At 37.5% G+C, this 16,575-nt stretch overlaps 2 protein-coding genes across 3 annotated transcripts; one reads left to right on the forward strand and one right to left on the reverse strand.

The window, feature by feature from the left end:
* The first annotated feature begins 4,290 nt into the window (after positions 1-4,290).
* LOC132114628 (protein-tyrosine kinase 6-like) lies at positions 4,291-11,345 on the forward strand. Its single transcript, XM_059522848.1, has 8 exons — positions 4,291-4,714; positions 5,176-5,297; positions 5,808-5,974; positions 8,183-8,351; positions 8,772-8,930; positions 9,921-10,102; positions 10,188-10,341; positions 10,422-11,345. Exons 1-8 carry the CDS (start codon positions 4,353-4,355, stop codon positions 10,625-10,627), a joined length of 1,521 nt encoding a protein of 506 aa, XP_059378831.1. The 5' UTR covers positions 4,291-4,352; the 3' UTR covers positions 10,628-11,345.
* Positions 11,346-13,777: 2,432 nt separating this feature from the next.
* Positions 13,778-16,177, reverse strand: LOC132114629 (pancreatic progenitor cell differentiation and proliferation factor A). 2 transcript variants are annotated; one of them, XM_059522849.1, is made up of 5 exons: positions 16,031-16,177; positions 14,665-14,761; positions 14,475-14,552; positions 14,259-14,355; positions 13,778-14,171 (listed from the first exon to the last, which is right to left on the reverse strand). In XM_059522849.1, the coding sequence occupies exons 2-5, from the start codon at positions 14,717-14,719 to the stop codon at positions 14,048-14,050; spliced, it is 354 nt and encodes a 117-aa protein (XP_059378832.1). In that variant the 5' UTR covers positions 14,720-14,761; positions 16,031-16,177; the 3' UTR covers positions 13,778-14,047. The 2 variants fall into 2 exon arrangements, with proteins under 2 accessions (XP_059378832.1, XP_059378833.1); XM_059522850.1 differs by having other exon boundaries at positions 14,665-14,740; positions 16,031-16,175.
* Positions 16,178-16,575: the final 398 nt, after the last annotated feature.

The raw sequence follows: 16,575 nt of genomic DNA on the forward strand, positions 1-16,575 counted from the left end.
GAGAGTCCAAAAGTTGTACTAGGCCATTGATATTTGTTTGCTCTTACATTTTTGTACCTTTTTGTTCCTAAATGACATTAGAAATGTTAGAGTTTTAGGAAGCTGTCTGGACATCTGAGGTTGGTGAACACAAGACATGAAAAGACAAGAAAATACATTTTTTAACAACTTTTTTTTTAAACCATGCAGCTAAACCCTGCATTCAAATGTGGTAACAACCATTGCCTGTGATATATTTTAATTTTGTGGTGCTTTGTAATATTATTATGATTATGGTATTTTATTTGTTTTTACTCCTGTACCTACTAGAAACTGTAAGCTGAAGCTCAGTTTCTCTTTGTATACCAATGTGAAGCTTTGTATAATTTCTTTCTGGTTTTTTGACTCAGTGGAAATGTGTGATGTTTACATGTACAGAATTGAAGATTTTTTTGTTGTTGTTGGTTTTGTTTGTCATATTAAAGCCCTGCCTATTGTCCTGTTGTGACCCCATAATGTGCTTTTTACTTTAAATCAAATCTGAATGGAGGACAACATGGACATGCTGAACTTAAACCACAGAAAAGGCCTTTGCACACTTCTGTGCATCAATCTCTGTATCTTTATTTTCTCACAAGTTGTTACTTTAATCCATGCAAATGTTTTTTAAAGACAATTAAGAATATAGTGTGAGTTGTAAGTTATTAGCTATGCTTTTGTTTTTCCTTTATCAAACTTTAGTTTCACATTCAGTGCAAAATGTTATCTGTGTAAGGGCCTTTAGACATGTGCTTGTCACTACTGATGGTAGATGTCGAGGTAAGAGAGAGGAGGGACTTATCATCAGCTCAAAGGGCCCCACTAATATTCTTCTCCACAAATGTGGGAGTAAAATGCCCCTTTACAGTAGTTCCCTTAGTTATGCTTGTTCTAGAGAAAAAGCAAAAGATAAAACTCTTGATTTCATGTCATTTTTATAATTGGGAATATAGAATGGGGCATTGTGTTTGGGACAGGGCAGATCCACCCGACTCATAAACCAACTGACCTGTGCTCTTTGACCTCAGTAAGAAGCCTCTCAGCAAGTGAGAAAGCCATTCCCTTTACACTGTTCTTATGTATGGGACACATGCAAACCTCAGGAACCCTTTGGATCTGTTACTTTTTTTAAACAGGTCTGCACGTCTTGGTTGACGAGTCCTCCCTCTCTCCAATATCAACCCAGTTATATTGGATTTGCTTGTGTTTTGTTTGTTTATATATATATATATATATATATATATATATATATATTGTGATTTTAAAGTGAATCCAGTACATGTGGCAGAATATTTAAATTCTTTAGAAAAGTGTTGATAAACATAAATATATATATGAAAATATATGTGAAGCACCTAAAAGATGGAGAATATGGCAGGTAAAATTTATTTCTGTTTGTATTAAAAAAAGAAAAGAAAGAAAAAGCACAGGTGGGTGATTTTCCTGCCTTATACATATCACTTTGCTGAGAGACTCATTCTCAAAAAGGCATTTTAAATTTTTCGGTGTGGTGTCATTGCTGTGGTCAGAGAAAGCACCTGCAACCCGAGTTGCTCTTTCCTCGGGAGCTGTCTAAATAAAATCTGTGGACTGGAGTCACATTGCATTCTGCCTTTCTTTCAGTGGCCTTGATCACTAATTTCTTGTCCTAAGTCAGTGGCATAATGTGCGGGTGTTACTCTGATGTTTTCTCTGAGCATTATGCACTGTAGAAATTAAGATACTTGAAGCACTATTTGGAGTTCTTCAGCTCACAGTGGTCTTACCGTTTGGAGGATCTCTAGACTGTTTTGGTTTGTGCCTAAAACCTTTTACTTTTATGATGGCATTCTTGGAAGAACTGTGGACAATCCTTGGAGTTCTTACAGGAACTTTCATGGGTTTGAAAACTGCCCTTTTTGCATAGAATTTCTCCAAAGTGTTAGGTAGTGTTGCAAATCTAAATAAATCCATATTTTGCCACGTGTTAAAATCTGCTGCATTTAATATGATGCAATGAACCTCATACGTCATTCAAGACTTATCAAAAGAGGCCTCTGTTAAAGTTTATAAAATACAAACAAGACGAAGAAGTGATGCTGTCATCTCAAAAGCAAATTGGGACATTTTTCCCCAGTCATCTCAATGGCAAAATGTGTCCCAATTGACCCAAATTCACTCTACATTCTATAGAATATAAAATCTACAAAACCTGCAAATATCTGTCTAATGTTGCTCTCTTTTTTATTAATTTAGGAAATGAATTGTCATATATGCCATATTAGTCATATATGCATTATACATGACTACTGCTCTGGATTTGAACTGTTAAGCAGCTTTCCGAGTTTCACCAGAAGCCCCTCACTGCAGAATAAAACTATGCTCGTGTATCAAATCTCACTGTGCTCAACCTGTGTGTGCTCCTCCCAGCTCTTTCACTCCAGTTTAGTTACCGGTATTACGAGATTTTCGGTTTCATGGGCGGTGCACACATAAATATTCATGAGTTCCCCGGACATGCGCGTGAAACAATTTCAGTTCACGCTCCTTGTATCTCAGCAGATTAAACGATTAATACTTCAAACAAGGTAATTATATTTTCAGTGTTGCACAAACTTAAGCCTAAACTACATTTGTTCATAATTTCGTAACACTTTATAATGTTTTATAATATTTATTTGCAGGTTTTGTGCAGCCGTCACTGACTGAATGATTGCAAGCATTCTTTGTGTAATGTTGGAATAAAGCACAGCAAACTATGATTTCAGTTCGTTGTGCTGTAGCTTATTAGTTGTTATCATTTGAGTGCACCAACTGAAATAAACTTGTATCTATGGACTAATAAATTTTTCATCTATCCTGGTGTGATTGTTCTTAAACTTTTTGGAATATTTACAAAATGAACAGGAATCAAACCACACACAAACATGAAAGTATTCCTTTAATAGGCCTACATGCATACAATTTCGGATAAATCAAAATAGTTTGGACAGGTGTAAAAAGTAGTAAAAAGTAGCTACGTCTCAGTAGACTGTAAATGAGAAAAAAAAATACTTTACAGCATGTTATGGACTGGAATAAACAACTAATTTGATATTAACAAAATAATTGTATTTTACAAATGTTCATAAGTGTGCTTATTCTTGTTTTGATAATATGATTATTAATTACTGTTTAAAGGTTTTCATATTAGTAAGGTTCTTTGTTCACCATTTGCATTTATCTAATTAAAAATATAGGCAAAAACAGTAATGTTGTGCAGTTTAAAATGACTGTTTTCAGTTTTTTTCCTGTGATGTCAGATCTTGACTTCTTCAGTCTTCAATGTGACAAGATCCTTCAGAGATCATTCTAATATGTTGATTTGCTGCTCAAGAAACATTTTTTATTATCACAGTTAGAAATGATTGTACTGCTTAATGAAGCATGGAAACGATTATCCAATCTTTAGTTTGTAACAAGAATTCAACAGTGGATCATACTCAAAATTCAATAAAAATTTAATGTAGGCCTATTAATCGCATCCTCCGTGCCTGGATTTTTAGTGTAAATCACTATTGAATTTTAATTAGCAAAAGCTAATCACGACCACGATTCAATCTTTATTCCACTTTGATAAAAGTGCTTCTAATTAAAGCCAAATTAAGAATATATATGTTTAAGAAACTTTATGACTTCGAAATTGCTGAATGAGTGTCTGTTCTGCATCAAAATAGATCACGCATTTGTATCAATGATCACCATGTATCATGCAGGTACAGAGCAACACATCAAAGAAAAGAGATGACAGATCAACATCAGTGCAAAATTTTTATTAGGCCAGTGATATGGTAGTGACAAAGGTTTTTCAATTCAGTGCAAGTTTTGGCCATTTGTAATCCATATTATGCACCCGCGCCAATTCAATCATTAAACAGTGTGACAAAAGTTGTAAAAAACACTTAAAAGTGCCTTAATATATTTAAAACCGTAATATTAAAATATCAAATTCAATAATCACTATATTAATAATGCACAGTTTACACAGGCAAGCAGATGGGGTCGGAATATGAACGCAGTCCGTTTAATAGTTCACAAAAATGTGCACTGCAAACTAATAAAAACATTAGGGCTATAAGCTGATATGAAATGTTTAGGCTTAAGTTTCAGCAACGCTGAAAATATATTTACCTTTTTTTAAATATTCCATCAAATCTGTCGAGACTCAAGGAGCGTTAACTAAAATTATCAGTTCCACGCGCAAATGCGGGATACTCATGAATATTCATGTATGCTCCACCCATTGAAACCGAAAATCTCGTAACACAGGTGGAGGATTCAGCCTTCACGTCTCATCAGTCAAGAATTCAAATGAAATGTCCAAGTACGGATGCTGCTCGTGCCCCTATTTGCGGGCCCTGTATGAGAGACATACTATCAAGTCGTCTAAGACCGAATTTGAAAAAACTGCGAATACCGGTAAACTTACACAAAATGTCTCAAATCCGGCTCCTGCATCCGCGTCTGAGCCCGCCGGTGAGATCTACACGGCGCTGTGGCCCTTTCAGGCTCGCGCGGACGAGGAATTGACCTTCCAGGAGGGAGACCAGTTCCGAATCTGCGGGCGTGAGGGTGACTGGTGGACTGCTGTTAAACTGGATAGAAACGGAATGGAGACAGCCAAGGGCTTCGTTCCTCAAAATTACCTAGCGAGAAGGGAGACGGTGAAAGAGCAACCGTAAGTAGGCTACAGTCATTGAGTAACTTGTGTGTGTGTGTGTGTGTGTGTGTGTGTGTGTGTGTGTGTGTGTGTTTCTTCCCGCTTTAAGTATTCCACTCCTGGTTTATTTCACTAGGCTATTTAATTTTCCAGTTCCCCTCACAATGGTGATAGAAACCACCGACATTCTGGATTAAAAAAAAACACATCTGATAAATGATTAAATGTAATAATAATAATAATAAACACGTTTTCTCAGTACACAGAACAATTATGAACACCTTTATGACTAAAACAATATTAGTTCTGAGTACAGAGTGCAAATACGTTTCAATAAGTGTCAAATGATTGTCCTTTATTTTATATATGCATATGCATGTATCAAAGTTTAGGCAAATACAGTCCTGTCACAACTCTGCTGCACATGAATGTAGTTTGAGATGCGTGTACAACACCTGAACCACTGTGCTCTTCTTTAGGTGGTATTTTGGGACACTGAACCGCTTTGAGACCCAGAATTTGCTCTTGGCTCCAGGAAATGGAGTGGGTGCTTTCCTGTTGCGACAGAGTGAAAAAGATGACATAGGGTGTGTATTATCAGGTATGTCAAAGTAATTGTGTTTATTGAAATATTTTTAAACTCAAATTGCGTTGTACATCCAGTTCCGCCTATGCTATTGGTCTATACCAGTAACACGGCATAGTGTCATTGTTATAATGTAGTAGATTCATCTCGGATTATATATTTTTTTTTAAACTGCAAAGTCAATCAGGTCATAATTAGATCTGCTTATAGTGCAAACACGTTCTTCTCCTCTATTCAGTCTATTAATGGTTTTCCAACTCTGTTTCTGGAGGCACACCAACAGTACATAACAGTCTCCATTATCTGACTCATCTATTTTAGATATTGGAGTTTCTACTACTGATGAGTTGATTCAAGTGTGTTTGATTAGGAAAACATTCAAAAATGTGTAGCATGGTGGTGTGCGTCCAGGAACAGGGTTGGGAACCACTGGGTTAATTCATGATAGATGCAGATTATCAAATAATCTCTTATCATTGCTCTTCTACTATTTGCAACCTTTCTCTGTGTGTGTCATTCTGTCAGTGGTGATCAGTGACAGGGAAGTGAAACATATTAAAGTCCATCAGAATCAGGATGGAAGCTTCTATTTGGAACAGAGTCAAATGTTTCAGAGCCTGGAGAAGCTGGTGCAGCACTACAAGAGGAACATCCTGAGCTGTGGTATCTGTCTCACACGGCCCTGTGCACAGGTGAGTGAAAGAAACGGGAGAGAAAAGTAAAATGCAGAAAGTCATTATAAGTAAAACTTAACATTATTTAAATCATGTCATTTCAAAACTGACTGACTTCTGTGGAACACAAAAGGTGAATTTTTGAAGAATATCCTGGCCACTCTTGAATATAACACAAATTAGGACTGAGGCTGTCAAGATTCAAGATTACAATAAATAAATAAAGTATAAAAGTGAGCCACATGACCTGTGCACTATATTGCAAATGTCTAAAGTCACACAATATAGTATAACTTAAATTGTCTTTTGAGTGAGGACATTTAAGTTATTCACTGAAAGTCTTGACATCCACAGCCGTCCTGTCTTCAGCCGCTTTTCCACTGAAATTAACTGGAACAATTCATCCCAGGAAGTTTTTCTTTTCCCAAGACCTGTTTCTGTCTGCGTTTCCATCACAGCCTAAAGTACCGTGAAGATTAGGCAAATAGGTGATGTAGGACTGCGCGTGACTGCTCCTCCCAGTCCAGGACGGGGAGCTAATGTCGAACAACGATAACATCATACAAAGCCACGGACAATCTTTTTTTTTTTTGGTCAACGACCCCAGTTAATGCCAGATTTCATCCTTGGCAATGCACAAGCACCGCACAGCAACACATTCAGAAATGTTTTGTAACTGGTTAAATGTTGATTATTAGTAACTCAAAACCCCATTATCTAAACCTCTCTACTTAACCATCTGTCGTGCATTCAGCTATGTTTGTAGTTTTTTTAACGTTTTTATTTGTGTTTGTAGTTCTGAACCAAATAATTTGTCAAAGCTCAATGGATTGTGGGTAAAATTAGCCATCAGAGTGTGCAGGGTTCCACACTTCAAAAATCTACCTGAAATAGCAAACCATCCGGGGACTTCTGGCATACTCCTTCCAACATACTATGCTTTGGGACACACTTATTTTAATCTCACATACTATTTAGGATGGATAATATGAGCATTGGGGAGCAGGGTGTTACCTCGTGAACAGGGGCAACTATTTACCTGGAACTTTATTTAGATCCTGGTTCCTGTGGTGGAAACACAGAGTACCGACAAAAATCCCTACTAGCTCCACTGTGGTGACACCAGGCTTTCTGGCATGTTAATGAGAGAAGCTGTTCTGTTTAATGCATGAACGATTCCCTCTTTTGAGTCTGATCTTTTCAATGAATCACCCAATTCACAAAACTGGTTTAAATGATGCTTTTGCATTCATTTTCAAGCTTCAATGCTCCTATTTCCTAATTTGGAATGACATGAGGTTGTGTAAAATCAGTTTTGGGTGAACGTTTTCTTTAATTAAATAGTGAGGGTGGCTGGTTTGTACTTTTCATTGTGATGCTAAATGCGTTCTTTTTAAGAGTACCCAAGATTATACGAGACTTACCACAAGAAAACGTGTAACGTGAGGAAACAGACTGTCTGAAGAAAGTCAGTTAACATACTAATATGAGGCAAATTGTCCACTGAAATAGAAGAGTCAGTTTATATAAAAATTAAACAACACACATTGCTATTGTCTTGTTTATCTCTTCCTTGTCTATAATCTCTAGTTTGTATTTCAGTGTAATATTGTAGCAAGTGTTTAGCAGTGTTTAATACAAGCTATGGATGGGATGGGTGTCTTGTCAGAAATCCAAAAAGGACAAATCTTGGAAGCCCGTTTAGCAGGAGCATCTGTAACCTTTACAGTTGTTTGGTGTGCCAATGCTGAACTGCAAAAAATATGGTGTTGTGATCATAAAAACTGGACAGTTGGAGCAGCAAGGTGAACTTTAACATCTGTCCTGGCCAGAAAAATCACCTGTCTTCAATATTATCAAAGCACTGTGGGCAGTTTTGGAGAGAAGCAACATGGCAGAAAGTCTAAAGCAACTGGCAGATGTTTTTATAGACAACATTCAACTGGAGATTATTCAGAAGTATGAATCTATTTGTATGAGAAGGTTGTAGGATATTTTTAAGGCAAATGGTGGTAAAACACCACAATAATAAAATAGTCTCAGATGTTCACATTTTGTCCAGCCACTGTAAATCATGCCTGTATACAGCGATTCCTGTTGATCAAGTTAATAGTAGATTACCACAAACTTAATGTACAATATTTATATGTAAAAAAATCGCATTTGTTTGTATTACTGCATAACTCCCCAATAAGAGGTTCTCTCTGCTCTGTCTTATGCTAACAGCCAGCACCAAAACCACAGGATCTTTCCCACCAAACCGTAGATGAATGGGAGTTACCCAAGGAAGAGTTCACTCTGGAAGAGGAGCTCGGTAAAGGATACTTTGCTGATGTTTACCGTGGAAAATGGAAAGGCATGGTCAATGTGGCCATCAAGATCCTCAAAAACAACGGTACGGTTGTTTCATGTAAATAGGAAAGAAACATCTGAAGGCTAAATGAAGGAACGAGTCTGGTGGATCTTTTAAGTGGAATGGACTACTTCCTCATTGCCCACTTGTTTTCTGTTCCTGATACTGTGTGAATGTGAGAAATGTTGTGTTTCTTGTTCTGTGACTGTGAGAGCTGAAGGAATGACATCTCAGGCTACTGCACTCATAACCTAAAGCTAATAGAGCACATAGCAGACTGAGAACTCTTGAAGAACAGTTCTAAAACACTGTTAAGGCTTCTGTGTTTCAGACTATACTTGAAAAATTCCCCTAATGGAGTAAATTCCATATCTTGACAGTTGTATTAAATAAATACCACACTGTTCCAACACTCTGATGCTTATCTGAAGGTCTCTACTGTGTTTCCTACTCCTCCTCTAGAGTCTCTCAATCACAGGGAGTTCCTGATGGAGACACAAATATTGAAAAAGCTAAGACACAGACATCTTATCACACTCTTTGCCGTATGCACAAGCTCTACCCCCTACTACATCATCACCGAGCTTATGGAAAATGGCAACCTGCTCAATTTCCTCCGAGGTTAGTCAAGTCAACAAAGAAAACCTCTTTTTTTTTACATCTTTAAATGTTTACCGTAACCTGTCAGAAATGTTGATTATATGTGACCTAGTCCATGTTTTGACCACAAACACATTTTTGAGTTTTACGAACTGAATGAGAAAGTGAAATCTAAAGCCCCCGCTCAGTCACACCAAGAACAATAACCATAACGATAACCATAATGATAACTATATTAGTATCCAAACCAATGCATGACAATGCTCTTGTTTATTGTAAGTATGCACTGCTGTTATGTCACCTTCTTTTTTTTATTGTTCATCGATCTGAACGTGATTCCAATTATATCGTTCTAGCAATGAGGTGGACTTCCCTTTTCTGACAGAATTAAAACAGTTGTTAAAACATTATAGTTGACGATCATCTTTGGTGCTAATAGCCATCAAGTTTTTATTTTCTAATCATATCATTGTTTCCACTCTCAACTGTTGTTGAGATATAATCATATAAATCTCAGATGGCATAAACGCTTGTTTTTGAGGTAAGGGCCTCAAACAATCTTCAGAATTGAGATTTATTCAAACATACATTAAAAGACCTCAATAATAAGTTAGGTAAAAAAAAATAATTCTTTTAGTGGACATATTTAAAAATATATTTAAGATTTTATCGATATGCTCTTCTACAAAGTTCTTTTTTTCTTGCTTTTTCTAGAAGTATTTCTAATGACTTAAACGCATGAATGACTCTGCTGAGGTTAATGTTTCTTTACCTGATGTTCACAAGTGGTTTTATTGACGTTTTAAGTGAATAAGTGTAAAACACTGATTTACTGAGCCATAATATGAGAGATTACATTTTTTGTTTGTTTGTTTTTTCCTGCTAGTATCATAAACCAATTCACTGCAACTCATATACACTAATACCTCGCCTTAGAAAGAGTCTTGTTTTTTGTGGAAAACCAAAGTCTTAAAGCATACAGACATGATTCCTTCAGTTCTCCCTTCACAGGTGAGGAGGGGCAGAAACTGGAACCGCAGGAACTGATAGAGATGGCAAGTCAAGTGGCTGATGGGATGGCATACCTTGAGGAGCAGAACAGCATCCACAGAGACCTGGCAGCCCGCAATGTTCTAGTGGGACCCAACTACATCTGTAAACTAGCTGACTTTGGCCTAGCTCGAATCGTCAAGGTGAGGATTACCTTCGGGTTAAATAAAAACAGGATATTCATTTTTTAAATTAGCTTTTAAAACTCGTGGGGTACTTGTTTCACAGGAGCCAATTTACTCATCTGAAGATAAAAAAATACCATATAAGTGGTGCGCTCCTGAAGCCATCAGCCATGGAAGGTTCTCCAACAAATCTGATGTTTGGTCATTTGGAGTCCTCCTGTATGAAATGTTCACTTATGGCGGAGTCCCATATCCAGGTATGTACACCACTTATGTATATTTTCCATGCAGTTCTAAAAAGGTTCAAGTACATACATTTTTGTGTATATTTTGCCAGCTTTCTCAAATCAAGAGGTGTACAACATGATCACCTCGGGGTACAGATTGCCTTCACCCCCTAAGTGCCCATCGCACATCTATGACATAATGCTGATGTGTTGGAGAGAATCAGCTGACGAAAGGCCAGATTTCAATGAACTTAAAATGCTCCTGGAGATCTCTGGTACTGGATACATGGAGTGGAACAGTGGAGCGCTGCAGTGACCCCTCAGATCCAGCAGAAGGCATCAGTTAACAGTGCCATGGAGAGACAAATGAGTGGGAGTGTCCCAACAACATGCATCTAAACGCCTTTCCACTCATTTTCACCCCTTTTTACAGTATTTACATGTACTTATTTTCTAATTTCATGAGGAATTATTCATATTTAATGCAATCAAGTTTTTCCTCTTGGATCATACTAGTTGATACTGAAGATTATTTTCCTACTACCTTTTTTCCCATCCTGATGTGAAGACCGATACGTTTCTGAATGGATCACTTGGACTTATACATAAAACCAGTTTAATGTTCATTATTAACAAGTTTACATACTACAAAATGACTTCCCCTCACCAGATCTGCACTTTGTATTTTAAATTAATGTTATATAATTGAAGAACCCTAACTTGAAACATTTGAAGGGTTTATTTTGAAAGTAGTGTTTTTATATAACAGTGAAATCAAGGATTTCTCATGATATGACCCATTTAAATCATGCTGCTGCTAATAAGACTTTAAAGGTGTGTGTGAGAGAGAGAGAGTACACAACATCCGGAACAGAACAAGTCTGGCCAGTTCCTGTGCACTCGGGTCATTTCACAATCTCTGAAAACTTTCCACTGCAGTTTTCAGTTGGTACAGTGCTGTCAGTTCACGAGTAGAAGATAACTGATCCTCCAAATGCTTTAAAAATGTAGAAATATACTACACTTGATACCAGACAGAAACAAATAAAGTAATTATTTGATTGAACAACATTCATTGGTTAGATAGGACTATGGACTATTTATACTGTATGTACTGTACACACACACACACACACACACACACACACACAGGTACACGTACTGCAGATGTAACACGTCCTGCTGGATGTTGCTACTGCTGAAACATTCAAACTCTGTAACATGAGTGTTGCCACAACGTGTTCATGTTGTGGGTGCGTGGTAAGCAGAAATAGAATCGAGGACACTCTGGACTTGCCTGGCCAGACTAAAGGGAAAAATGACAGGATGTTCAGGAAGGTGACATATGCATGATGACTTGCATCTGCAATCAGACACCCAATAATTCAGACTTCAGCGGTAGGGCTACAAATCAGAAACGAGAAAAAATGTATCAAAAGACTTTTATAGCATAACCCTTGTATACTTTCACGTGGTCTATTTTCTTTTAAATAGTTCATCTGCATCTCAGTTTTCATCTTAGCTTTGAAATACCATTGCAGCCGTTTCACAAAGCAGTATCACAATAGGAAGGGCTGTTTGGTTGCCTGTCACTGCCTGTAGAACTTGCATTTAGCCCAAGAGATATTTCTTCGAACAACTTGCATTGTGTTATTTATTTAACTTTGCTTCATAAGTCTGTAGTACAAAATACTGTGTTAATAAGTAGGTTTGTAGTACATTTTTACCATAATTCTGATTTTAGTCCAATATGTAAGGTAAGTATGCAACACAAAAGTCCTTTTCTCAACAAAAAACACAGCTGCATAGCCATAGTAATGTCAGAAAGTGCTCTGAAAATAAGTATCATGGTCCTATGTTTAGAGGTTCTTCGAGAACTGGGTCAGCTTACTAGAACTAGTGGGCCTAATCATACAGAGACTGTTTAAAGTACAGACACTCAAAATATTTGCATGGTGATATTTATCCAAACAAACAGAACAGCTTGAAAAACTTCCAAGAACGAGTCTGAACACAAAGTCACAAACTTGTCAGTGTGCACGTGTTCACCTTTGTGCAGAGTAACCTTGACGAGCGGGTGAGACCGAGCAACGCTCGTGAGCAGACTGACTGCGCTGTTTTTAGTTCGTCTCAGTTTAGAAACAACTGTAGGATCAGTGAGAAAAGTCTGCGACCCGAGCATATTCATATAGGCGAATGCTGATAATGGAAACATTAAATCATTCTCCCAAATAAAAACATTCATTAAACAGCCGAAAGGCAACACCATGTGTGGCGTGCCACGTTATTCCGCGTATTTTCTCTAAAATATCTCGTACTTTTACGCATTAGTTGCATTTACGTCAGTGAAGTTGACCAGATTTCTGAAATAGAAAATAGAAATTACTGTTCAAGATATCATTAAAATCTCACTTGTTACAAGCCCTTACAGAAAAAGCACATCAAATTCACATGTAGCTATAATCACATGTTAAAATCAGATGTAAAATATGTAAAACTCACATGAAACGTGGATTTGGAACATTTTCATAGTGTAACTGTCGAAAACGTGAACAAATTTGGACTGGACAAGTGTGGACAATACGTGATCACATGGGTTTCACACATTTACACCATGAACATGCTCCAAAACCATGTTTCACATATTTCACATCTGATTTTAACGTGATTGCACATGTGAAGTTCATATGTTTTTTTCTGTGGGGACAATTTTTGTATGTTTTTGTTTTTTAATGACTCCAATTTCAACTTTTCAAATGTTATTTTATGTTTGTGTTTTTGGAAATGGATATTAACTACACCTAATTGGGCTTGCATTTGAGGCTTGCATTTCTGAGCACAAATATACTTTCTGCAAATGTAATTGTTGCAAAAGTAAGTGGGAGAGTTAAATGGATGCTCAACCAAAAAGGAAAAATCTCTCATCATTTACACACCCTCATGCTGTACCAGATATATGTGAATTTCTTTCTTCAGATGAAACATTTAATACAATGCAAGTGATACGTTGCCCAGAAGTTCACGCTTCATATATCCCCAGTGGATGAATCAGGGTCTTCTAGTGAAATGACATGTATATGTTAGAAAAATAAACTATCACTTCCAGCCAATTGTCATGTGTGGATTCTAAAAACTGATTCAGTTTCTTGTTGCTCCATACAATAGATGCATCCAACTGGTGTAATGTTATATAAATGGTATTAGTGTGTCTTATCTTAGCACGTGTTTTAATCGCACCAAAGCCTGCTTAATTCCAAACATCTCGCACACAGGCTGTTGATTAGCAGCTCGTTCTCTGTAAAACAGCAGTCACTGAACAGAGACTGTTAAGTGCTAATCCCTGTATGAAAGTACATTGATAGCCTAATACTGATTCACCATAACCCATGCTAATGGAACTGAATAAGATAATTTCCAATCACATATTGTGTAATGCAGGAGGATATAGAAACTCTCAAATCCATACTTTTGGCTGCAGTAAGTAATTTATTTATAGCAAATATAATACAATTGCAAAGTGCACCCAGTGATACACTCAAGTCATATGGAAAGCATTTTTTTGCTATTAAGTTTTACAATGTTGGTCATAGGTATATAAAAAAGTGCACTATGAAGCATGACATAAAAAGCAGCCGATTTTTACAAAAAAAAAAAAAAAATGGAGCCTCCGTCGCCTGCTTCTGCCCACGGTGACTCCTGGATGAGAGGTACAGGTGTGGAATTGGATTGGGGTTGTTTATGGGGGGAGCGGGGATCCTGGTTCCTTCCCGGAGTCACTACTTTCACTCAAGTGTCTCTTCATCACAATCTCTCGGGCAATGCAGGACACCTGACCATTTGTCACTGTGTAGATGCCAGCCCTGCCAATCAATATCAAGAACACCTTGCATGAAAACCAGACCTCAGGAGCGGAGTCAAAACAAACACAAAAGCTTTCTTAAACTCACTTCTGCTGGGATTCAAATTCATTGAGTGTCCCCATTTGATTCTGCTTCCCAAAGAAGAAACTGGACCACCAGTGACCAGAGTCCTGTCGTGCCAGACCTGCCACGGAATTGGACATTGAACTTTTCTATTGCTTTACAAGCTGACTCTATTTAATTAAATTTTTATGTGGATTTTTGGGTACTGACTGAGATGATAAACATCTTCAGATGATATACCTGGTGGGTGTGGAATGACCTCCCCAGAGTACTCCGAACTGCCACAGGAACTGTTGCTAGATGTAGATCCTATGCGCCCTGCAACATGAAGAAAAACTGATCACTAATACTGCATTTTATGGATCTTAAATTCAAGAAGAATATTTAATTCACAGATTGATTATACTGTGAATGAAAAACATTTACTTACTTCGGTAGTAATCATGGGTGGCAACAAGGGAACCGCTGGATGGAATTGCTGCCATTTTCCCGTCCTCAAAGGTCAGCTGTGTGGAAGATGGAAAGACCTGTTTAACAAAAGATTTACAGCAATAATGAGGACTAATGTGTCTGAGGATGACAGCTGCATGACATGATAACATCATGGCCTTTAAAATACTAGGGCAACTTGGAAAACATCTCAGGTAGGCAGATGCACCAACAATCTGTGCTGCAAGCCCTCAGAGATTTAAAGAGGTTTTTACCATGTCTGGATCACAGGCAAGGTGTCGGCTACATTTTCCCAACGGGTTAAGATGTGAACATTAATCAGTGCATTCAGAGAAGAACAGAACCCTTTTGACATTTGAGACAAGAAGGATGAAGAGAATGTTCCACTGAAACTGCTCATGCATCCCTTCCTATTCTGTAGAGTGTGATGTGATGATACTTAACAGCTGATACTTCAAGAATCATATAACCATATTCAGCGACCCACTTCCTTAGAACAGCCATGACGCCACTGGAACATGCAGAATAGCTCATATTTCATGACACATGGCTATGAAAGTACCTGGGCTTCTAAGCTTGTCTGCTTGCAGTTGCTTTAAGCATTTAAAAAATAGGAAAACCAATATATATATGTGTGTGTGTGTGTGTGTGTGTGTGTGTGTGTGTGTGTGTGTGTGTGTGTGTGTGTGTGTGTGTGTGTGTGCCCTTCCTGATATGTCCAGGCTATAGATTATACAAAAATCTAAAAGTCATGTAAACAAAAAAGTGCATCTACTTTCAACTGCACATAATAAAAAAATACAAAAAAAAAAAAAAAAAAATGAAAGGTAAGATACGAATGTACACCAATAATAAACAATATTGGCAAACAGTGACTAAGTGAGAGCACAATAATTAGTGTTTTAGTGTAACTTTAGTTTCACATTAAGGACCTGCAAAAATTAATGTCAGGTTCCAGATGGGAAGAGGGATTTACCACGTGACCTGGTTAATACCCTTCTGTGCTACATATAACAGACGATACGTTTAAGTCACACAAGTGCTTTAAAAAGCTGGCATACGCTAAATAAAAAAATTACTGAGAAAAAAAATGTGCTAAAATACTAAGATACGCTGCCTTGAAGTCCATGTCAAAATGTATGCTGAATCAGTTGCAATTTTATTTAACTAGTGACTTCAAATTATTATTATTTTTTGGTTTATTCATTTGCATGACCTCAGAATTACTGATATTAAAAATTTAATTGTAAATAAAACGTAAACAATGGTTTTCCTTTCTAAACCGCCTGTCCAAAAAAAAAAAAAAAAAAAAAACATAATAATGAACTGTTTCTTTATTTCCTTACCTTTTATTTTTGGTGAGTGCTGATGTTGGTAATACACCAAAAGCAAGGTTTGGTCGGCTAAAAGCTAGGCGACGAGGCCCATTTGTGTTGTGGCTCTTGGTTGAGACCCTCCAAGATCTTTCGCTCCAAATTTTACAACACGCTGGGCGCATGGACTATTTATTACCTGAGTGACGATAAAACCTCTCCACCCCCCCCCCCCCCCAGAGGGCGTGGCTTGGCAGCCGACTCAAAGTTAGGGGGCGTTCCTTGTCTGTGACACACGCTGAGGCGTGGTTTGTTCGCTGGCACGAGATTGCCAAAACAATGTTGTTTCACTAAAGTGAAGTGGGGACGGGGTGTCCACAGATAAACGCTGTTAACAACTCATATCCACGTTAACCATACCATCAATCCAAACAAGGTCACATGACTTGGAAGTTTGTTTTCTAAATAAAATTGTGACGGCAAATCTAACATCCAGATGGATAAATAAAATCAAACCATTACGTCTAGGTCTAGCTTAATAAAAATTTAATAGACAACCCAACTGAATATGAATGTTT

This window comes from Carassius carassius, chromosome 34 (genome assembly GCF_963082965.1).
Source record: "Carassius carassius chromosome 34, fCarCar2.1, whole genome shotgun sequence".
Classification (NCBI taxonomy): domain Eukaryota; kingdom Metazoa; phylum Chordata; class Actinopteri; order Cypriniformes; family Cyprinidae; genus Carassius; species Carassius carassius.